The sequence below is a fragment of the Mirounga leonina genome, unplaced genomic scaffold, assembly GCF_011800145.1.
Source record: "Mirounga leonina isolate KUSES-001 unplaced genomic scaffold, KU_Mleo_1.0 Mir_128, whole genome shotgun sequence".
NCBI classification, from domain to species: Eukaryota; Metazoa; Chordata; class Mammalia; order Carnivora; family Phocidae; genus Mirounga; species Mirounga leonina.
The window spans coordinates 1,605,064-1,629,616 of record NW_023270320.1 but is presented as its reverse complement, the minus strand read 5'-3'; the positions used below and the strand labels follow the sequence as shown (position 1 = coordinate 1,629,616).

Genomic DNA, 24,553 nt, shown 5'->3' with positions numbered 1-24,553 from the left:
GGCGGGCGGGCGCGGGGAAGCGGCGGGCGGGCGCGGGGAAGCGGCGGGCGGGCGCGCAGCGTCCCGGCCGGACCCGCGAGAGCAAGGGGCTGCGGGGCGGGAGGGAGACTGGGCTTCCTGTGGGGCCTTCCCTTGTCGGGCGGCCGCCCCGGGCCCGGCAGCGAGCGCCCCGCCCCGGCCCAGCTGCAGCTTGGCGTGGCGGACGGCCCGGCCCGGCCCGGGCTGCGCTTCGGCTCCCTCCTGCCGGCGTCTGTCCTGCTCGGGATTGTTCGTGCCGCCGCTGCCAGCCGCCTCCAGGCGCGGGGCGCGGGGCCCGGTGGTCGGGGTAATCCTGTGCCGCTCTCTTTTTAAAGGCTGGCTTAGCCGTGTGATTAGTAGTCTTGTCTTCTCTGGCCTTTTTACCTTGACTGTAGCACCTTAAGGCTAAGTAAGCATCCGAAATATTTAAAGTCATTATTTTAATATGCCTTGTGTTCTGTTGGCAAGATGGGATTCTATTCTAAATTATATTGGGTGGCACCAGTTCGTTTCTTTTCTGGTTGAATTGAATAGTCTGTAAATCGGTAAAAACTAATTTTGTGCTATTGCTTTTCTTTCTTCTAAATGAGCTGTGAGCGTGGAGCAGTGGTTTCCAGTTTTTTCCATTACCAACTTTTAACTATCAATGTCAGAAGTCCTTTGTCTAAACAGTGCCTGAATTTCTCCTACCCAGCTGGCCCCACGTCTTTATTCCTTGCAAACCAGCAACTGTCAGTGTCATTTTGCTTATTTCTGGACAGCAGAGTTCCTTCAGCCATACAGCCTATCCGGAGCCCTGGGCAGCCTACTGCCTACTCCAGAAATACGCCTTTAAAAGAAAAAGGCCCATCAGGTGTTGGGGTGGGCTAAAGATTTCTTTAAGAAATGGGCAGTCTCAGATCTACCTCCCACCCCATGCAGTGACCATGCTATGTTCAATTCGGTCCAACACCTGAGGGGTTGCAGGATTTAGAGAAAGAAGGTGAGTTTAAGGCCAGAAAACTTGGCTCTGCCATGTACAGGTTAGTGACCTTGGCTAAGTCACTTCACCTCATCTTTTTATGTGTTAAATGGGAATAATAACAATTATATATGCCTCACAGAATTGGTGTGAGGTTGACACTGTGTAAAAGTTAGTTGAATTTTTGGGTGAGTGTTTTCTGAGGATTCAGAAGTGGATCTGAGGGCTTAGGGATAATTGAAAGATTATTGAGGCATAACTTCCGGGTCCACAAGAAAGGCATTAAATGGTGTGCCTGGGTGGCTCCGTCGGTTATGGGTCTGAGGACTACCCTTTGGGGTAGTGTGGGGCGCCTGGGTGGCACCGTCGGTTAAGGGTCTGCCTTCGGCTCAGGTCGTGATCCCGGGGTCCTGGGATCTACCCCCACACCCCTGCGTTGGGCTCCCTGCTTAGCGGGGAGCCTGCTTCTCCCTCTCTCGCTCCCCCTGCTTGTGCTCTCTCTCCCTCTGTCAAATAAATAAAATCTTCAAAAAAAAAAAAAAGGGTGAGTAATGATCTAATGTAGATTAGAAAATAATGAATTTTTAGAGTGCTACAGAATTTCCTACCTGATGTTGGCAGCCTCTGTGTGGAAATGAAGAAAGTGGTATCCCTCCAAAAGAAAAAAAAAATTTATAGGCTTCAGGCCCTATAGAAAACACTCTACTACCTGTGGCAATATAGGATCGTGGAAGGTCACAGAAAGGGGGTTTGAGAAGAAAAGATGGTGAACTCAGATTGGAGGAGGTGCTGGATGAGAGTATCAGGGGACAGGTATGTGAAGAGAGAAAGAGCAGATTCAGTGGGAGTGCGAAAGCAGCAGAGAGGAGTCCTGAGTGATCAGGCAGTCAGTGCGTTTTTACTGAGCCCCTGCTGTATGCCAGCTGCTGAGGATACAGGGGTGCTCGAAGCAGGCGGGCAATCCCCTGGGAACTCACAGTTGAGGAAGAAGGGACGCACATGCCAGAGCCTGGGCATCTCAGAGGAGCGACTTCGAGAACGGAGGGAAGCTCCGGGCCTAGAGGGTGGGGTGCAAGGAAGTGTTTGGAGAGGTGGACAGAGGCTGGAGCTCAGGGGGCCTTATAGGAGTTTGGACTTTGTCCTGAGGACAGAGGAGGACGGTTAGTTGGTTTTAAGCAAGGAGTGATCAGATTTGTGCTTTATAAAGATCACCCTGTGTATGCCAGCAAGACACTTCCCACACGTGCAGAAGGAGGTGTGTACAAAACTCACTTTGCTGGTGGTGGTAAAGCTAAACACGTGAAGATGGCAAACCCAGTTGGATGTATCTGCATGGATGAACCTCATAAACCTAATGTTGGGATTTTAAAAAAGCAAGTTGCAAAGGATGTATACAGTACTACTTGTATACAGCTGATAAACATCCATATATTATGTGCTGTTATTTATAGGCACATACTGGTGGTGAAAATAAAAAGTATGTGTGGAAATTCTATACACCAGTGGTTCTTGGGCTTTAGCATGCATCCGAATCCCCTGGAAGACTTGTTAAAACAGAGATTTCTGGGCCTCACCTGAGAGTTTCTGATTCAGATCTGGAGTGAGGACTCAGGAACTCACATTTCTCACAAGTTCCTAGGTGGTGCTGCTGCTGCCGGTCCTGGGACTGCAGTTTGAGAACTGCTGATGTACATCAGCTTGTGGGCGGTGGTTACTTCTTGGGAGGGAGCAGAATAGGACCGGAAGGGGTTCCAAGGGGCTTCAACTATATATGTAATATTTTATTTCTATAAAAAAGATCTTCAAAAAGCTATGATGCACTGGTACTTGACAAAGCTGGAGGGGTGTTCATGATCTTACTTTTTAGTTTTTTCCATGCTTGAAACATTTCAGGAAGGAAAAAAAATTCTATTTGCTGTGTGGAGAATGGACTGGAAAAGAGAAAGAAGTGGGAGTCCATGCAGGAAACTGTTGCAGAAGCCCAGGTAAGAGATGCTGGCGGTTTAGACCAGGGGGTGGTAGCAAGAAGGGGAGAAGTGAGCAGATTTGAGAGAGGTTTGGGTGATAGAATTGACTGTACGTGGTGATTGGTGGGTTTAGAGGTTGGGGAGGGCAGAACCAAGTCACCTGTTTTGTGACTTGAGCAAGTGGGCAGGTTGTATGCCTGTCACAGTGAGGGAACCCTGGAGGAGGGGCATGCTGGTGACAGGAAAGAGCGCAGTTATGGACATCCCAGGCCTCAATGAGCCAGCTGAGTGAAGTGTAGGAGGAAGATCCGGGCCACAGTGGAGACTTAGAAACCAATGCCATCACCATGTGCGTGAGGGAGATCACGTGGAGGGAATGTGCAGGGTGGAAGGATGGTTTGCAGCAGACCCAGAGGGATGGCATCACCCAGCGCAGGGATCGGCCAGCTTCTGCCCGTGACTTGTGTTTGTATGACCTGCGAGCTAAGAATGCTTTTTACCTTTTTAAATGCTGGGGGGAAGATCAAAAGAGGAATAATCTTTTGTGACACATGAAAACTATATGAAATTCAAATTTCATTGTCCATAAGTAAAGTTTTATTCATGGTTTCTGTAATGTGGGGGGCTGCTTTCACACCCTGGTGACAGAGTTGAATGACAGTGACAGAGAGCTTGTGGCCTGTCATTGCTTTACACTGCCACTTGGTGCCCCACAAGTCCCGTGATGCACTTGTCACTGGATTTCAACTTTTGGCCCCTAAACCTGAATATTTACTGTCTGGCCTTTTACAGAAAAAAGTGCTGTTTCTTGACCTAAGGTCTAAGTTGAGACATACTTGGCCATTTTGAATGTTGTAGAAAAGAGAGGCAGTTTTTTATCCATTTCCTCAAGAGCACCTTCTAAGAATCAGGTACCGCTGGAGGAAGCCCACGAGACTGTGAGGGCCGAGTGGGAAAAGCCGCCATAGTTTCAGTCGAAGTCCCTGAAGACAGGCGGGAATGGGCCAGAGAGAAAGACGCGGGCCTGGAGTCTGTGGGAAAGGTGAGCGAACGCCGTCACGACCCCGACGGGCGTAGCTGGAAGGACGGAGGGGCAGGTGAGCAGACGCCACTGCGCCAAGGAAGGGGGAGACTTGGGTGAGGCTGGAGCGATGCAGCAGAGCCAGGGTTTGCAGACGTTGCGTTTGGGAAGCATTTCTGTTATCCGTTGAAGTTGAGATATAATTCACATACCATTAAGTTTGCTTTTTGAAGTGTACAGTGCAGTGATTTTTAGTACACAATGTTGTGCAGTCATCGCCACAAACAATTCCAGAACATTTCCATCCAAAAAGAAATCCTGTGCCCATTAGCAGCCACTCTCCATTTCCCCTTTCACTGAGCCCCTGGCAATCACTAAGCCACTTTCTGTCTCTATGGATGTGCCTGTTCTGGACGTTTCACATAAATAGAATCCTACAATATATGACCTCTTGTGTCTGCCTTATTTCACTTAGCATCGAGTTTCCGAGTTTCATCCATGTTACAGCATGTACTAATGCTTTATTTCTTTTTATGGGTGGTTAATATTCCATGTATGGCTATATCAGATTTTATTTGTCCATGTATCAGTTGATGGACTTCAGGTTATTTCCACTATTTGGCTGTTATGGATAATGCTGCTGTGAACATTCATGTACTAGGGACTGAGGTTCTTATGAATGTACGTTTTCAGTTCCCTTGGGCATATACCGAGCAATGGATTTGCATGGGTAACTTATGTTTAACCTTTCAAGGAACTTCCAGACTGTTTTCCACCAGCAATGTATACGCGTTCCTATTTCCTCACATCTTTGTCACCACTCATTCTTGCCTGACTCTTTGATGACAGCTATCCTAGTGGGTATGAGGTGGGCTCTCTTTGTGGTTTTGATTTGCATTTTCCTGCTGGCTAATGAAGTGGAGCATCCTTTCGTGTGCCTGTTGGCTATCTGCATATCTTCTCTGGATAAATGTCTGTTCAAGTCCTTTGCCCATTTCCAGATTGAATTATTTGTCGTTTTACTGTTGAGAAGAAATATTATTTTTGAATTGTCCATTGGACATCCAAGTAGAGACTTCAAGTTAGCAAGCGTGGCATTCTGGGGAGGCTGGGGCTGGGGCTTTACACCGGGAGCTGTCAGCCGGTGGGGACAGCTAGCCCGAGCCTGGACAAGATCGCCTAGGGCGTGAGTGTGGAGGTCTGTCCAAGCCTTGGACACTCCAGCAGCTTAGAGTCAAAGGCAGGAGGAGCCGCCAGAGTGCACCTTCCTAACAAAGGCGTTTCAAGGAGCAGGGAGTGATCAGCCATGCCAGATGCCAGGGCGGACTGAACTGACTGCTGTGTTCAGCAATAGCGAGGTCACAGCGATTTGGTCAGTGTGGGTGGAGTAGCAGTAGGTTCTAGAGAAAGAGAGGGGGGTGATGGAGATAGTGAGCATAGATGGTCTTTAAAGGAGTTGACCAAAAAGGGAAGAGAGATACAGGGCAGTAACTGGAGGGGACAGTGGGGTGACAAGGGTGTTTCCATGGCGGGAGAAGTTAGGGTGCACTGGTAGTGATTGGGAAGCAAGACGGAGGCAGCGTCCTGAGCAGGTGGGAGGCAGGGAGGGGTCTTGTTTGCACGGGCACAGGGCTGGGAGCTCAGGTCAGCTTGTTGTCATTGCAGCAGAGAAGGGAGGGGGGCAGGAATCTGCAGTGAGGTGTTGGGGGCTTGTGGCTCTCTGATTGCTTCTGGTTTTTCAGGAAAACAGGAAACGAGGTCATCAGCTGAGAGTCAGGTTTGGGAAGGACGGGACACAAATTTGGAGAGAAGGGGGGCCTAGGTCGCTGGAACGAACCTATCAGATTTATTGACCCATTGCAGTGAGTGAGACCACGCAGCGGTGGAACATGGCCTCTCAATCAGAGGAAAAGAGTTAGTACAGAATTTGCGGGATGGGTGAAGTTTAGGCAAAATTTAAAGAAAGTGATGTTTTGGGGTTTTTTTTTGTTTTTTTGTTTTTTTTGTTTTTAAAGATTTATTTATTTATTTGAGAGAGCGAGAATGAGAGAGAGTACATGAGAGGGGGGAGGGTCAGAGGGAGAAGCAGGCTCCTCGCTGAGCAGGGAGCCCGATGTGGGACTCGATCCTGGGACTCCAGGATCATGACCTGAGCCGAAGGCAGTTGCTTAACCAACTGAGCCACCCAGGCGCCCAAGAAAGTGATGTTTTGATGGGCTCAAAGTGAAGCAGGGCGGCCTGGAAAGAGGTCAAGATCTGATCTGGACTGCCAAGTGCACCCCAGGGTCTGGTTCCCGGGAGACCATGCGGTTCCTGTAGATCCGTGTCGTCTCGGAGCCTGCTTCTCTGCAGCTCTGCACCCAGTTGGAAGTGGAGGTGGCTTCCCTGTGTCAGAGGGACAGCTCCGCCTGGCAGGAGCGGGATGCTTCCCTAATTCTGGTAGGACTTAGAGTGGCAAAATTTCTGATAGCCTGGGGCTTCAGAGAGCAGAGTTTCTCAGTGAGTAAGAAAGCAGTCATCATTCAGAGAAGGGAGTTGCTGATACTTTGTAGCCGCAGTGTGAACCTAGGAGAAACGCTGTTTTCTTTTTTTTTTTTTAATTTTTTATTGTTATGTTAGTCACCATACATTACATCATTAGTTTTTGATGTAGTGTTCCATGATTCATTGTTTGTGCATAACACCCAGTGCTCCATGCAGAACGTGCCCTCTTTAATACCCATCAGCAGGAGAAACGCTGTTTTCTATGAGCTTTGCAGCTGGCTTGGTCGCTCTCTGTTGTCCCAGCACTATGAATGGCAGGTGGGTTTACTGTCTCCAGGAGAAGGCATAAAAGAGCTGTCTTCTGATTCTCTTCGTGGCTGTCGCCTCTCGGGCCTTTGGTCTCAGCCTGAATCCTCAGAGAGGTCTTCTGGGCCGGCTTCATCCAGGGCATCTCCTCTCTGTTAGTCTCTGTCCTTGAAAGCTCAGCACAATATACAAGCAGGAGCTTTTTTGTTTACTTATTTGTTGTCTCTCCCCTCCACTGGTTTCTCCCTTAGGTCCAAGAGGACAGGAGCCATATCTGTTTATTTCCTCACAGATCCCCGGTGCCTAGAGCACGGTTGAGCATGTGGAAACGGCTTCATGCATGTTGAGTGAATGAGTGGCAGGCATTCGGTGATGGAGGTCGGGGAAACGGGGGGTGGGGATGCAGGACTCTGAGCTCAGACCAGCGGGCCGGGCTCTGCAATGGCAGCCAGGCTGTCGGAGGACTTCCTGCAGCTTCTGCTCCATCCTGGGGCTCCAGGGCGCCGGCATGCCCAGACCCTGCGAGGGCCCCTGGGCAAGGCCACTGCAACTATTGCCATTTGTCTATGTGCACAGTTGCAGTTTTCATTCAGCAAACCTCCTTTCTGGTACTTTGTGGCAGAGTATTTTCAAACCAGTGCCTGGGGCCAGCCAGGACACTGAGTGGCCCAGGTGTCTGGGTGGAGACCTGAGCTGGGAGAACGAAGATGCTCCTGGAAGGTAACCCTTCCTGTGACAGTCGTTTCGGACACGGGAAGCACAGGGTCAGTTCTGTCACTAGTGTCCCCAGCATGTACCAGTACTGACACTTAAGTGAGCACACCGGTATGCCCATCTCCCTTGTCCACTCTGGTTCACACGTAGCTCCTGCCTCAGACACCCTGAGTGTCAAGCACCTGACGTCCAGGGTCCTTCCAGCTGTCTCTCCCCTCTGGGCCCCTCGGCCACCCCACAACTAGGCAGTAATGCCCACCTCCCCCATGAGCCTCACGCCGGGCTCCAGTGCTAGAGCAGAACTGGTGAGTGTCCAGCCTTCTCGGTGGTGACTTGCTGCGAGGATCACCTGTGGATCATCCTCTCGCTGTTCTCACCACCGTTTCTCCAGCTCCTGTGCTTCTCAGCTCTTACCCCACCCTACTGCCAGAGCCCTCACCCTGTCTCTTCCACCCCAGTACATCTTTCACACCTGCTGAAGAGTAGCCTTGCTTCTTAAAAACGTACTTCCAAGGAATATCCGAACTCCTTAGCTGGGTTCAGGAGGCCGGCCGTGTTCTCGCCCCCACCCCCCCATCCTATCTAATCTCCACTGCTCTCCTTTGTCCGTCTGTCCTGGCCCCATGGGACTACAGATGCAGCTTACTTTCATTTTTCATTTGTCATTTTGCTGAACTGCTGTGGGAGAGACACAAAGTCAGACACACACATACCCCTTCCTTCTAATCAAATCCAGAGTGGATGAGCCCAGACTGGCTGAGAATAAAAAGACACGGATTGTGGGAACGCCGACACCGAGCATTTAGAATGAACCTGGTAAGCGATACCTTCTTTAATCCTCACAAGGACCCCAACGCATGCAGGATCCTTGGGCAAGAGAGGCCCAAGAGGCTGTGCCTTCTTTTAACCCCTTGTCACCCAAACCCCTTCACGGATGTGAAAGCTGGCTATGGTTACTTCTTGTTTGCTATTACACGGCAGGAACCTGCCGAGCACAGCGGCATGGGCGGGAAAGCCCAGAACGGCAGCCGAGGCACCCCCCGCAGGGCGCTGCCCGCAGCCCTGGGGCTGCTGCTGCCTATGGCCCTCCTGAACGCGCTCCTCTACCTCTGCCTGGCCTGGGTTTTCATCGCCCCTCCCCGCTCCGCACCGGCCTCCACCCACTGTCCCCGCGGACACTTCAGAATGGGACAGATGAAAAACTGTTCACCGTGGCTGTCCTGCGAGGAGCTGAGGACCGAAGTGAGGCCGCTGAAGCGTGTCGGGGAAGGAGCCGTGAAGAGAGTGAGTGCCGGGTAACATCCGAGTGTTAATGGGGTGGCCTTTCAAGGTGGCAACTTGGCATTATGGGTTACGGCTCCTCAAAATATTTCTACCCTTGAGCCCAGTGATCTCATGTCTGGGACTTTATCCTAATCCAGTGGAAGGTAAAAAGCTAAATGCATCAAGGAGTACTTTGTTATTTATAGCAATAGAAAACCAGTAGTAATTACTGTAAGGGAATAGTTAATTATGGTCTGGCCACTTGATAGACTATTCTGTAGCCATTAAGTGTGTTTAGGAGCCCCTTGTAGCAACATGAAAAAAATCTTATGAGGATGAGTGAAAAAAGCAAAATGCAAAATTGTACAATACATGATTTTCAACTGCAAAATTAATGCAATTTACGTAAAAAAATATAGAAATGATAGAAATTGTGCTATGGTGAAAGATAATGGGCAGTTTTTTTCATTCTTATTTTTCAAACCCTATCATGGTATTATGTTGACTTTTTAAAAGCTTTTTATTTTAAAAAGAGAAACCAAAGGGGTGAATTCGGATAGAAGCTTCACGAGCCCTTGTCTTCTAGGCAGCCGGTGTCTGCTGGCTGCACTTTGTGCAGTGTCGGTTCTGTGGTAGCTGAGACCCACTGACGCAGCAGTGTCTCTAGGGGCCAGTTAAGGACTGTTGCACAGAGTCCCTTTGTGCGGACATATTCAGTGATTGGCAAGAGGGAGGGAGCAGAAAATGCATCCATGGGCCTGCAGCTTGATGAACGGCTGGCTTTTGTTTTGGGAGACTAGGGTACCATGAATGTGGAAAGAAGACATCTTATTTATGGGGTTTTTTTTTGTTTTTTTTTTAAGATTTTATTTATTTATCTGAGAGAGAGAGAGACAAGAGATAGCGAGAGACATCATGAGTGGGGAGGAGAGGGAGAAGCAGGCTCCCCGCTGAGCAAGGAGCCTGATGCCCTGGGATAGTGACCTGGCCAGAAGGCAGACGCTTAACTAACTGAGCCACCCAGGCGCCCTGGAAATGAAGAAGTCAGGGAGAAGGGAAAGGAATTTTTATGCAAAGTAAAACCATAGAACAAGGTAACTGTTTTTTTTAAAGATTTATTCATTCATTGTAGGTGCTAGAGCTGTGGCAATGAATTAAACAAAGACCGTTGAAGCTTTCTAGTTGGGGGATGAGACAATGAATAAGAAATAGATACGCAAGGGGCGCCTGGGAGGCTCAGTTGGTCAAGCATCTGCCTTCGGCTCAGGTCATGATCTCAGGGTCCTGGGATTGAGCCCTGCATCGGGCTCCCTGCTCAGCAGGAGTCTGCTTCTCCCTCCTACTCTCCCTCTGTTCTCTCTCTGTCTCTCAAATAAATAAATAAAATCTTAATTAAAAAGGAAAGAAATAGATATACAATAAAATATGTTAATGACATGTGCTGGGAAGACAGCAGGGCAAGGAAAGAGGCACGGCTTGCTATTTTAGGTGGTCAGGGTGATCTGAGAGTGAGTCGTGTGGATATTTGGGGAAAATATGTTCCAGTAAAAAAGATGGGTACCAGCAGAGGCCCCAAGATGGAACATGCCTGGTTGTTCGGGGACCAGGGATTAGCCAGTGTGACCAGAGGGCAGGATGAGAAGGGAGATAGCACACAAGGTCAGAGGAGGGCCAAGTGGTGACCAGGGCACGGGGGGCTTGGTAGGACCAGGAGAGCCGTTGGAGCAATTTGAGTAGAGAGAGAAGGTGTTGTATGTTTGCAGAGGAGACCAAGGTGTTGGTGAGGGTGGAAGATTGGTTAGGCCTTGCAGGGGAGAGATGGTCACAGCTTGACAAGGGTGTTAGCTGTGAACCTAGTGAGAAATCAGTGGATTCTGCTCATGTTTTAAAGGCAGAGCCAGTAGGATTTCCCAATAGATCCGTTGTGGGGTGTTAGAGAGGGAGAGGGTGACCACAAGGTTCTTGGTCCAGGCAACAAGATTAGGGTTGTCATTACCTGAGCAGGGAAGACCAGAAGAACAGATTTTGTGTGTGCGTGAGGTGAACATGTTAAGGCCCTGAATGAACATGAACGTGGAGACACAGATGGTTGGATGTACAAGTCTAGCATTTGGGTCTGGGGCAGTGGGTGGGAATATACATCTGGGATGATGTTGAAAGCATTAGGATGTGAAGAAAACACCAGGGAGGGATGTCGATAGAGAAAAGGGCTTACACCCAGGTGATTTCTGTCTCCTTCGAAGAGATGACCTTGAGGGGTTGGCTGCCCTCTTGTTTCTGTGTTACTGCTCAGATCATTTTTGGATTTCATTTTCAGAATTGCTCTTTACCTTCAAGGATATATTTTTGGGTAGGTAGCTTTTTTTTTTTTTTTTTTTTTTTTAAGATTATTTGAGAGCGAGAAAGAGCAGGGGGAGGGGCAGAGAGGGGGAGAGAGAGAGAGTCTTTTAAGCAGACTCTGCACTGAGTGTGGAGCCCGACACGGGGCTTGGTCTCACGACCCTGAGATCATGACCTGAGTCAAAACCAAGAGTCGGATGCTTAACCAACTGAGCCACCCAGATGCCCCTTGGGAGGTAGCTTTTTTTTTTTTTTTTTAAAGATTTTATTTATTTATTTGAGAGAGAGAATGAGAGACAGAGAGCACGAGAGGGAAGAGGGCAGCGGGAGGAGCAGACCCCCTGCCGAGCAGGGAGCCCGATGCAGGACTTGATCCTGGGACTCCAGGATCATGACCTGAGCTGAAGGCAGTCGCTTAACCAACTGAGCCACCCAGGTGCCCGGGAGGTAGCTTTGATGGTGGCAAATTGTTGTGGTTTGAACACAGATTGGAGTTTGGGGAGCTCTACAAATCATGCCCATGCAAATATGGGGTTTAAAAATGTGGATAATAACTCTGAGTCATGTAGCTTTGTTTATTAAAGTGAAGTATGACTGTAAGACCATTACATTGATTTTCTTGTGTCTTTGGCTGAAATTTGCCCTCAGGGCAAAAGCATTTTGCTCCCTGGATGTTAGAGCCATCAGTGAGGAGTCTTGTCTGTCTTGCCCCCTTGAGCCCCGGGGCCCAGGGCCCGTGTGGGTCCCAGCACAGGGCAGCCTCTCATTCGTCCGCATGGTCACTTAACGGCACAACTCCCTGCACGTAACGCGTTTCCCATCACTGGGACCAGCTCCTCCACATGGGCACCGCTCCGCACTGACACCCTAAGCTGGAAGGCATAAGCTCCTCAGTAGGAATTTCTGTAACCAGAGTTCTTGGCATCCTGCTCTCTGACCACCTCCTCTCCCAGGGCCCTTGCGTCCCTTGCAATCTCCTCGGGACCTCCGGTGTGTTGATCCCATGACGGTGTCACTTTCTGTCTTCATTCCTGCATTGACCCAGCAGCAGGGACTCTGTGGCTGTTACCCTCAAAGTCGGTCTTGTGCAAACGCATGCAGCAGCTCCTTTCCATCTTTCTCCATCGTGCCTGGCTGGAGAGCCCCAAACCCGGTTGACCCCAGCTGTGCATCTGCGTTTGAGCAGAGATGTCCCACAACCCCGCGGTGTCATGTTCCCACAAACCTCACCCGTGCGCTCAGCACAGCCCAGTGGTCCTACTCTGGCCCCTCCGCGACTTTTCCTTCCCCCTTGCCTTAGCTCTTGGTCTTGTTGCATAAGTTGTTATGGAAACAGGAGCCGCCCAAACGGAATTTCTTCATCCTCGGCCACCAGACCTGTAAGCCCTCCAGCTCAGGTGTCATGACTTCTCATGCTGTCTCTCCCTGAAGCTGTCCACTCTCCTGCACCCTCAGTCAGGTTCTCAGGTCAGCGGTTCTCAACCAGAAGTGATTTTGCTCCTCAGGGGAGCATGCAGCCACCCCCTTCTTTCCCCAGACTGTGTATTTTTGGTTTGTGTTTGGGATTTCCTGGAGCAGTGTGCAGCTCTGCGCCTGAAAGGCAGATTGACCCATTGCTTTTTCCTTTTTTCTTTAATTTTCTTTAATTATAAAAGCACTACATTCAATTCAAATATGCAGAAGGAGGGGAAGTACAAAGTAAAAAGTTCCCTTCTACCTCTTGTACTCTCCATCTCTGATCTTATTCTCTGAGGATAACAGTGGGAGGTTTATCTCTTTTAGATTTTTTTTTGGTAAATTTTATTTCATGTGTATCTTTTTATTAAGTTTTTATTTTTTAAATTGTTGAAATATTTTTTTTTATCAGTTACTTTCTTTTAAATTATGTTCAGTTAGCCAGCATATAGTACATCTTAAGTTTTGTTGTAGTGTTTAGTGATTCATTAGTTGCGTATAACACCCAGTGCTCATTCCAACATGTGCCCTCCTTAATACACATCACCTGGTTACCCCATTCCCCCATCCCCCTTCCTTCTGTAACCCTCAGTTTGTTTCCTGGAGTCCAGAGTCTCTCATGGTTTGTCTCCTTCTCTGATTTCTTCCCATTCAGTTTTCCCTCCCTTCCCCTGTGGTCCTCCGTGCTATTGCTTATGTTCCACATATGAGTGAAACCATATGATAATTGTCTTTCTCTGCTTGACTTATTTCACTTAACATAGTCCCCTTCAGTTCCATCCATGTGGATGCAAATGGCGGGTATTCATCCTTTCTGCTGGCTGAGTGATATTCCATTGTATATATGAACCACATCTTCTTTATCCATTCATCTGTTGAAGGGCATCTCAGCTCTTTCCACAGTTTGGCTATTGTGGACATTGCTGCTATGAACATTGGGGTGCATGTGCCCCTTCTTTTTACTACAACTGTATCTTTGGGTTAAATACCTAGTAGTTCAATTGCTGGGTCATAGGGTAGCTCTACTTTTAACGTCTTGAGGAACCTCCATACTGTTTTCCAGAGTGGCTGCACCAGCTTGCATTTCCACCAACAGTGTAAGAGGGTTCCCATTTCTCCACAACCTCGTCAACACTTGTTTCCTGCCTTGTTAATTTTGGCTCTTCTAACTGGTGTAAGTTGGTATCTCATTGTGGTTTTGATTTGTATTTCCCTGATGGCTAGTGATGTTGAACATTTTTTCATGTGTCTGTTAGCCATTTGTATGTCTTTGGAGAAATGTCTGTTCACATCTTCTGCCCATTTCTTGACTGGATTATTTGTTTTTTGGGTGTTGAGTTTGATAAGTTCTTTATAGAGCTTGGATATCAGCCCTTTATCCAAACTGTCATTTGCGAATATCTTCTCCCGTTCTGTGGGTTGCCTCTTAGTTTGGTTGACTGTTTCCTTTGCTGTGCAAAAGCTTTTTATCTTGATGAAGTCCCAAAAGTTCATTTTTGGTTTTGTTTCCCTTGCCTTTAGAGACTTGTCTTGAAAGAAGTTGCTGTGGCCAGTGTCACAGAGGTTACTGCCTGCGAGAACCTCTAGGATTTTGATGGATTCCTGTCTCACATTGAGGTCTTTCATCCATTTTGAGTTTATCTTTGTGAATGGTGTTAGAGAATGGTCTAGTTTCATTCTTCTGCATGTGGCTGTCCAGTTTTCCCAGCACCATTTATTGAAGAGACTGTATTTTTTCCTTTGGATGTTCTTTCCTGCATTGTCGAGGATTAGTTGACCCTAGAGTTGAAGGTCCATTTCTGGGGTCTGTATTCTGTCCCATTGATCTAAGTGTCTGTCTTTGTGCCAATACCATACTGTCTTGGTGACTATGGCTTTGTAATATAACTTGAACATTCGCAAATCAATCAGTGTGATAGAGCACATTAATAAAAGAGAAGACAAGAACCATATGATCCAGAGAAAGCATTTGACAAAATACAGCATCCTTTCTTGATTAAAACTCTTCAAAGTACAGGGATGGAGGGAACATACCTCAATATCATAAAGCCATCTATCAAAAGCCCACAGTGAATACCATTCTCAATGGGGAAAAACTGAGAGCTTTTCCCTTAAGGTCAGGAACACGACAGGGATCCCACTCTCACCACTGTTGTTCAACATAGTAGGAGAAGTCCTAGCCTCAGCAATCAGACAACAAAAAGAAATACAAGGCATTCAAATTGGCAAAGAAGAAGTCAAACTCTTTCTCTTTGCAGATGACACGATACTTTATGTGGAAAACTCAAAAGACTCCACCCTCAAGTTATTAGAACTCATACAACAGTTCAGCAACATGGCAGGATACAAAATCAATGCACATAAATCAGTTGCATTTCTATATACTAACAATGTAACTGAAGAAAGAGAAATTAAGGAATCAATTCCATTTACAATAGCTCCAAAAACCATAAGATTCCTTTTTTTTTTTTTTTTTATTTATTTGCGAGAGAGAGAATGAGAGAGAGCATGAGAGGGAGGAGGGTCAGAGGGAGAAGCAGACTCCCTGCCAAGCAGGGAGCCCGATGCGGGACTCGATCCCGGGACTCCAGGATCATGACCTGAGCCGAAGGCAGTGGCTTAACCAACTGAGCCACCCAGGCACCCAAACCATAAGATTCCTAAGAATAAACCTAACCAAAGAGGTAAAGGATCTATACTCTAGAAAGTACAGAACACTTATGAAAGAAATTGAGGAAGACACAAAAAGATGGAAAAGCATTCCATCCTGGATTGGAAGGATAAACATTGTGAAAATGTCTATGGTGCTCAGAGCAATCTATACTTTCAGTGCAATCCCTATCAAAAACCACTCACATTTTTCACAGAGCTGGAACAAACAGTCCTAAAAACTTAGAACCAGAAAAGACCCTGAATCTTCCCTATCAAAATACCATTGACATTTTTCACAGAGCTGGAACAAACAATAGAAAAGACCCCTAATTGCCAGGGGAATGTTGAAAAAGAAAGCTAAAGCTGGGGGCATCCCAATGCCAGACTTTAAGGTATTATTAAGTTTTTCATTTTAATTCCAGTATTTAACATATAATCCCTTTTAGATTTTTATTTTTTAAAAGATTTTATTTATTTATTTAAGAGAGAGAGATAGCACAAGCAGGGGGGGCGAGGTGAGGGAGAAGCAGGCTCCTCAGTGGGGAGGAGGGAGGGAGCCTGAGGATCATGACCTGAGGCCAAAGCAGGCGCTTAACCGACTGAGCCACCCAGGTGCCCCCCTTTGAGATTTTTAAATCCAAGATTACATTAAAAGATCCAGATACAGTGGCACCTGCGCAGCTCAGTCAATTAAGCGTCTGACTCTTGATTTTGGCTCAGGTCATGATCTCAGGGTTGGGAGATGGAGCCTGCTTAAGATTCTCTCTCCCTCTCCATCTGCCTCACTTGCACACTCTCTCTCTCTCTCTCAAAAAAACAAAAAACAAAAACCAGGTACATACTCTGTCAGCCATCTCAAAGACAGAAATACCCATTTTCTGAGAGGATTTGGGACAACAATACTATTGAGGAAGAAGAAAGATTCCAGTAGAATCAATTCTTCCAGAAGGCAGAAGGTCCAGCCATATTGCTGTGGACAACCAAAGCATGGTTCAGGTCATACCCTGTGTGGCCTCGTGTCATTCCATGTCCATGGCCTATGATGATGACTTTAAGAGATCACAGATAACTGTTAGTGTTTTTATAGCTGCATGTTTTTCCCTTTAAAATTAAAATATAGTGCATTAAAAAGCCATAAAATTTGGGTTGGATCCTGTCAGAAGAGTGGATTTGATTGATTTAGAAGGACCTCATGCGATCTATTTTTAATGCTTCAGGCTGTCTGGAAAACAGATGTTACATGAATTGTTTATTTATTTATTTATTTTTAGAAAGAGTGCATGCAAGTGTTCCCGCAAGCGAGGTGGGGGGCAGGGCAGAGGGAGAGAGAATCTTTTTTTTTTTTTTTTAAAGATTTTATTTATTTATTTGAGAGAGAGAGAATGAGAGAGAGCACATGAGAGGGGGTAGGGTCAGAGGGAGAAGCAGACTCCCTGCCGAGCAGGGAGCCCGATTCGGGACTCGATCCCAGGACTCCAGGATCATGACCTGAGCCGAAGGCAGTCGCTTAACCAACTGAGCCACCCAGGCGCCCGGGAGAGAGAATCTTAAGCAGGCTCCTCACTGACCCACACAGGGCTCAATCTCACAACCCTGAGATCATGACCTGAGTCAGAATCAAGAGTCAGACTCTCAACCAGCTGAGCCACCTAGGCACCCCTGAATTGTATATTTAAAGTATGAAATAACAGTGCCCACTTCTCAGTCCCTTTTGCAAGGTTCACTTCCTCATCCCTCTTAACCTTGGGTCATTCTTGTATGCTTGCTCCCTGGATGTCTTCAGCCTCTTGCCTTTATCTGCAGCTAAGACCTCTGTCTTGAACTCTCTAGACTCTTTTATATAGCTGCCTACCCCACATCTCCACTTGGAAGTCAGAAAGGCTTCTCACACTGACTGAGTCCCAGACTATCACCTCTGCCTGCTTTTCCTTTTTTCTTCCCCATTGCAGTTAATGACAACTTGTTGGCCCAGTTGCTCAGGCCACCAACGTGGGAAGAAGCATCCTGACTTCTCTCTTTTTCTCACATCCATGTTGAATCCATAAGCAAGTTCTGTTGTCTCTGCACTCAGAAGAGATCTAGAATTTGACTACTCCTCAGACTTCTACCCATCTCCCCTCCTTCCATCCAAGCCACCATCATCCTGTACCTGGATTATTTCAGTAGCCTCCCAAGTGGGCTCTCTGCTTCTGCACTTGCCCCCCTCCCATCTCTTCAGTCTGTTCACAGCACAACAGCCAGAATACTGCTATTAAATTCTAAGTCAAATAGCATCCTTATTCCTACTCCATTCCCCTTTGCTCATTCCACTCCAGCCACCCTGGCCTTACTGATGTGGCAGCCTGTGGGTATGCTGCTGCCCCAGGGCCTTTGCCCTTGCTGTTCTTCCTGCCTGGGATGTAGTTCCTCCCAGGTAGCACATGGCTCATTCCTCTACCTCCTGCAGGGTCTTGCTCAAATGTCACCCCAGTGAGAGCTTCTCTAACCCTATTTAAAATTTAAACCCTTCCCTGCTTAATTTTTCTTCAGAGCACATTTATGTATACTTTATACATACCCTGTTTATTTTCTTTATTGTCTGCCTCCTGCACTAGAATGTAAATTTCATAGTGGCAGGGATTTATTTATTGTTTTGTTTTTTTTTTAAGATTTTTATTTATTTATTTGAGAGAGAGAGTGTGAGAGACCATGAGCAGGAGAGAGAGGGAGAGGGAGAAACAGACTCCCAGCTGAGCAGAGAGCCCAATGCGGGACTCGATCCCAGGACCCTGGGATCATGACCCGAGCCAAAGGCAAATGTTTAACCTACTGAGCCACCCAGGTGTCCCTCTGTTTTTGTTTTTTTTTAAGATTTTATATTTAAGTAATCTTTACACCCAAGATGGGACTTGAACCCACAACCCCTAGATCAAGAGCTGCACACTCCACCAACTGAGCCAGCCAGGTGCCCTAATTTCAATTTTTTTTTATTATCATAAATACTTGTTAAATTTATGAAGACAGACTTGACTACATAGCAGTTAATTTTTTTTTTACTACAAAAGACCACATAAACTATTTTCTAAAATGTATCCTTTACATTTGTAATAAAGGATCACATGGATAATACATAAAGAGCTCCTAGAAATTAATAAGCATAAAACAACGCCATAGAAAATTGGATAAAGGGTAACAAACATACTTTCCACAGAAGACCTACAGAAATGCCAACAAAGATGAAAAGTGCTCAGTCTCAGGGAAATACAAATTAGTTGGAACAGTAAAATGTTTTTCATTTGTCAGATTGGTACAAAGACTGATAACATCTACTGTGATTCAGGCTGTAGAACCTAAGATTCGCTCATGCAAGAGTGGAGTGAGTGCATGCTGGTACAGACTTGGGAGGGTCGTGATAGCAGTCCTATAGTCTTCACTCACCCATCTCCTTATCCAGCCTGTAGAAATGCTTGCAGGCCTGCAGAGTTGGGAATATAAGGCTATTTATTGTAGCATTGTTGTTAATAAGAAAAAAAAGGGAAATAATTTAAGTGTCCATCAGGTCTTTAAAAATAGATCACATAAAATTGTATTAAATATTATAGAGCTGCTTGGGAGAAAGAACCTGATGCCTCTGACTGCGTCCATGACAAATTTCATAAATCTTTATTATATTATACTTTAGTCTTAAAGAAAGAAATGATCATCTGCAAAACCTCCCTGGCATAGGTGAGATACCCAAACTGTGAAAAGTTGTGCAGCTTTAAAAAGAATGACTTAGATCTATATATGTATACAGACAGGAAAGCCTGAGGTATCAGCTAAATGGCAAAAGCAAGTTGCAGTGTGATATGTATGTTATAATCTCATTTTATGTCACCCCAATCTCAAATGCTATTTGTAAAGCGTACATGAACACGTATGAGAGCACACAGAAATGTCTGGGAGGTTACCCACCATTTAACAGCTTTCCTTTGGGTTGGGGAGTAAAAGCAGGGGAAGGAAATCTCCTGTATTTGAATTTTTACCAAGAAGGGTATTCTTGATTAATTTTATAATTTTTCAAAAAAGGTAAAACTGTTCTAAGTAAGAGTTTTAGAAAGTGTCACAAAGCAACTGAATTAGAGATTGTGGAGAAATGATTCTTAAGCAATCCCTGACTTGCAAATATTTAACTTTGAAGGTTTCAGGTATTTGAGAGTGATCCCAAAGACTGATACTATTTAATAATAAATAGTATTTAATAATCTTTCATTTATCTGAGGCACAAAAAATCGACATAAACAGGAGTTTAGGAGGAAGTCATGAGGCCTGTGGTTGAGCTTCTCCCACTGTTTATTATTGAATTAATGTATGTATCAATAAATTGTAGCAGCTTCCCTAGAGTGATCACTATTTTTATGTGAAAAATGGGCCTATGATACCGAAACCACCTGCCAGTGCTGGTGGGCACCATGAGGAGGTGGGTCTAAGGAAGTGATGGGTCTCAACAAAAAATACGATTTTTGTGTTAAAGTGTCAAAATCAGTGTTGACTCAGGTCTATGGGGAAAAGTGTTCCATAGAAAAATAAATGTATTATATTCATGAAATTTTTAGTGAATGTAGCAGCCAGAGCAAAATGGCTTTTAAAAAATTTCAAATATAATTAATACAATGTTATATTAGTTTTAGGCATACAAGCAAAATGACTTTTTAATAGAAATTATGATCCAGGAGCGCCTGGGTGGCTCAGTGGGTCAAGCGTCTGCCTTCGGCTCAGGTCATGATCCCAGGATCCTGGGATTGAGCCACACGCCGCAGGTCATTGCATGTCACACGTCGGAATCCCTGCTCATGGGGAGTCTGCTTCTCCCTCTCCCTGTGCCCTGCCCCCTCTGCTCGTGCTCTGTCTCTTGCTTTCTCTTTCTCTCAAATAAATATTTTTAAAAATTAAAAAAAATTATGATCCATAGTGAAATTTCTCAATTTTGGGTTTTTGAAAAGGTCTTGAAAGATTTCTCTTTTAAATATTAAAGGTCAACTGTGGGTACCTGGGTTTTTCCATTTGTAAACCTCCCCCCCTCAGATCCCAAAGAAATCTTCACAGGTCTTTAACTTACCTCCATTTGATATATTTTTGAGTTCTTTTAAAAAGTATTTTTATTTATTTATTTATTTTAAAGATTTTATTTATTTATTTGACAGAGAGAGAGACACAGCGAGAGCGGGAACACAAGAAGTGGGGGTGGGAGAGGGAGAAGGAGGCTTCCCACCGAGTAGGGAGCCCAATGTGGGGCTTGATCCTGGGGCCCTGGGAACGTGACCGGAGCCGAAGGCAGATGCCCAACGACTGAGCCACCCAGGCGCCCCTTAAAAAGTGTTTTTAAATGTGAAAATCATATACATTCATTCTGGAAAAGTTGGAAAATACCAAAAGGCATAAAGGAAAAAAAAAATCACCCAGAATCTTATCATATGAAGAAAACATGGAGAGAAACATTAGCCTATTTCCTTTGATTTCCATGTAATTTTGTCTTGTTTTAATGCAGTTAGAACAATAACAAAGGAAATTTTGTGTATCCTTTTTCATTTGTGATATTACTGTTATCTGTGAAAACTCTGTCAATTATGCATTTTGCTGACCGCATCCTACTCTTTTGAGTGATCCTGCCATTCCTGAACTAGTCCCCATTTTTTTATGGATGGATAAGTTCCAGTTTATGCTTTTATAAGTAGTGCCAGATTTTTATTCCTAGAGCTTTTTATCTATTTCAGATTACTGCCTGATAGATTTTAGATTTGATGTTATAGGCACTTGATTACTCACTGTAAGTAGAAGCGCAGAGAAACAGCCCTCAGGCGGCAGACGCAGCTTGGGGCAGCCAGCCCCCCACTTCTGAGCCTGTCTTCTCTTCTGCAGGCTTCCACCTTCTCTTTGGAGCTTTAAGCAAAAAGTCCGATGTTCTTAATTACAGTCCTTCCTGCAAGCCTTTCCTAGCTAGTAGAAATGGGGAGTCGAAGGTAGTCCCGTTTGGGCGCTCAGGAGGGGCGGGTCTAGAGTCTGCGGGGCACTTCGGCTTCTGCTCTTACAGAACCACACCCCACGTAAAACTGTTGTCGTGACCTAAAATGATTCCTGTTTGTGGTTTACTGTGCTACCTTGAAAGATGAGGAGGTAATACTGTGATGTGTGATGGGCTGGCTGGGCTCGACTTACCACTTTCCCAGTCGTCTCCCCTCCCACTGTCCCCCCCCCCCCCCAGTCCGTTTGTGCTGCAGGTGTTTGGAGCTTTTGGTCAGTTTGCCAGTCCAAGCCCTTATCCTGCAGGCCCCTCTCCTGGGGATGCACTTCCCATTCTCCACATCCACCCTGCTAGCCCTAGTCATCCGCTAGACCAACTCCCAGGAGCCTTCCAGCACCCTCTGCCGATGGCCGTCGGCACCCTCACCCGCCTCCATCCCAGGCCTGCCCTGCCTTCTGCACCGGGTGCCCGTGTTTGCTCATCAGTGAGCCTTCGGAACCAGACCGAGCGCCTCTCCTGCACTGGTCTGTGTCACCCTCGTTTCTGCATTCTCCGTTCCACCCCCGGCACTTGTTGGGGGGCTTGGGGCTCACTGACACAGGGGACGGTTTCGGGGCTGATGTTCTCTGTGGCTTTGTCTCAGGTCTTTCTGTCTGAGTGGAAGGAGCGCAAAGTGGCGCTCTCAAGGCTCACGAGTCTGGAGATGAAAGACGACTTCCTGCATGGGCTGCAGATGCTGAAAGGTCTGCAGAGTAAACACGTGGTCACCCTGCTCGGCTACTGTGAGGACGACAACACCATACTGACTGAGTATCACCCCTTGGGCTCCTTGAGCAATCTGGAAGCAATGCTAAACCTTTCCAAGTACCAGAACGTGAACACGTGGCAGCGCAGGCTGCAGATGGCCGTGGACTACGTCAGCATCATCCACTACTTGCACCACAGCCCCCTGGGCACGCGGGTCATGTGCGACTCCAGCGACCTGCCCAAGACGCTGTCGCAGTATCTGCTGACCAGTAACTTCAGCCTCGTGGTGAACGACCTGGACGCCTTGCCCCTGGTGAACCACAGCTCCAGGACGTTGGTCAAGTGTGGCCACCGGGAGCTGCACGGGGACTTCGTGGCTCCAGAGCAGCTGTGGCCCTATGGGGAAGACACGCCTTTTGACGATGACCTCATGCCCTCCTATGACGAGAAGATCGACATCTGGAAGATTCCAGACGTCTCTAGTTTCCTTTTGGGGCACGTTGAAGGGAGCGATATGGTCCGGTTTCATTTGTTTGATATTCATAAAGCCTGTAAGAGCCAGACTCCTGCAGAGCGACCCACGGCTCAGGATATTCTAGACACTTACAAGAAGGTTTTGAATTTACTCAGAGATACCGTGATGTCCCAGACAAGAGAAATGCTATAGAAACCAGTGTCCTTCTCAGTGAAGGACAGGTTTTAGGGAACAAATGGAAGAGTTTTAGCAATTCTTGCCCTGACGGAGAGGTCCTTTGCATCCGCATGCACACGTGAGTGGTGTTCACCTCCCGGGGACCGGGGTGGAAGCTGCTGAGGGCACACTGGGTTTGGCTGAAGTCCGGCCTCACTCACGCTGATCACTCCCCGCTGCAGAGGAGAGAAGCAGTGAATCTAGCCATAGCTGAAGGAAGTAACAAAAAGGTAGCCACAAAGAGGCTTTTCTTGCCCTAATTACTGAGTCTGTAAGCTGGTAGGAAATGTATATAGAAAAGGTTTCTAAATGGCAGGATATGAAACAAACATGCAGTAGCTTTCCAAAGAATTGTTTTCCTCATTTTTTTAGGTGGTAATCAACATGACCGGGGCCACAGGAGTATTTGCGATCTGTTTGACACGGTATTGTTGAGGCCATCTTTAGTATTTTAAATGACTGTTTAAATGTTTATTTTAATGTATGTGAAATTCTTATGCCATCCTCTTTCCAAAAACCTAAAGGACTATGATAGCATGCTCTTTGAAGTTTTGAATGGACAAGGATTATTTAGGACAGCAAGTATGAAGGAAATTATGTTACCGCCTTGGATGGTGCTTATGAAATTCCTGTTTACCTTCCAGCTAGGTTGTCTGTGTCCAGAATTAATTATTGTGAACAATTTATATCAATATCACTCATCACTGGAAAATGTCAAACCCTTCCACTTGAGTTGCATGATGGAATCCTTTAGAAAGTTCTTTCTTGGTCACTGCCATCCTCATTTGCAGAGGATGATGGATTTGGTGTGTATTAATCACCACTAATAAGGTGGTTAAAGCTGACATTGGGGGCAAAGATGCCCTGCAACAGATGTTGCCTTCCCTTGAACTTGAGCAGGTGTCAGAATCACCAGAATCATAGGGAACTGGGTCCCACTGCAGGGTCTCTGACTCAGTAGGTCTGGGGCAGAGTCTGAGACTTTGCATTTCTTTTTTTTTTCTTTTTTTTTTTTTTTATATGACAGAGAGAGACACAGCGAGAGAGGGAACACAAGCAGGGGGAGTGGAGGAGGGAGAAGCAGGCTTCCCACAGAGCAGGGAGCCCGATGCGGGGCTCGATCCCGGGACTCCAGGGTCATGACCTGAGCCGAAGGCAGACGCTTAACCATCTGAGCCACCCAGGCGCCCCGAGACTTTGCATTTCTAACTGGTGCTGCTGGTCTTGGGACTGCATTTTGAGAGCCACCGTCCTTAACTGTTAGGGAGGGTACTACAAGCGGTAGGATAGGGCAGTATAATTAGTATTATGTCCTATTTTACCACTTGTGGGGCTGATTGGGTCATATGGTTGATCAGAGAATATGCTTCCCTAGAGTATTTTAACTGTCACTTTTGTTATAAAAACTCTGCCACAGCCAGCCAGCCAGGATGGCTGTGATCAAGAGGATGGGCAATAACAAGTGTTGTCGAGGATGTGGGGAATTGGAATGCTCTGGTAGAAATGTCATATGGTGCAGCTGCTTTGGAAAACAGTCTGGCAGTTGCCCAAAAAGTTAAAAATAGAGTTGCCATGACCCAGCAATTCCACTCCAGGTATTTACCCAAGACAATTGAAAACATGTCTGTCTACGAAAAATCTTGTACATGAACAGTCATAGTGACATTCATAATAGACGAAAGATGGAAATAACCCAAATGTTCATCAACCGGTAAATGGATAAAGAAAATGTGGTATATCCATACAATAAGATATTACTCAGCCATGAAAAGGAATGAAGTACTGATACATATTCCAACATAGATGAACCTTGGAAACATTCTAATTGAAAGAAGCCAGTCACAAAAGACCACATGTTGTATATATGCTTCCATTTATATGAAATGTCCGGAACAGACAAATGCATACAAATAGAAGGTAGATTAGTGGCTGGCAGGGGGTCAGGGGTGAAGAA

At 46.4% G+C, this 24,553-nt stretch overlaps 1 protein-coding gene across 4 annotated transcripts in view; it reads left to right on the top strand.

The window, feature by feature from the left end:
- POMK (protein O-mannose kinase) overlaps positions 1-23,099 on the top strand; it is a 23,218-nt gene extending 119 nt beyond the window's left edge. The window contains exons 2-5 of one of the 4 annotated variants that reach the window (XM_035003911.1): positions 2,873-2,964; positions 8,208-8,287; positions 8,453-8,755; positions 21,805-22,575. In XM_035003911.1, coding sequence (XP_034859802.1) covers positions 8,213-8,287; positions 8,453-8,755; positions 21,805-22,575 — 1,149 coding nt within the window. In that variant the 5' untranslated portion in view covers positions 2,873-2,964; positions 8,208-8,212. Of the gene's footprint in view, positions 1-100; positions 428-2,872; positions 2,965-2,988; positions 3,989-8,207; positions 8,288-8,452; positions 8,756-21,804 lie in introns of those variants that run through there. The other 3 variants (XM_035003912.1, XM_035003910.1, XM_035003913.1) reach the window with 3 other exon arrangements.
- The last annotated feature ends 1,454 nt before the right edge of the window (positions 23,100-24,553 follow it).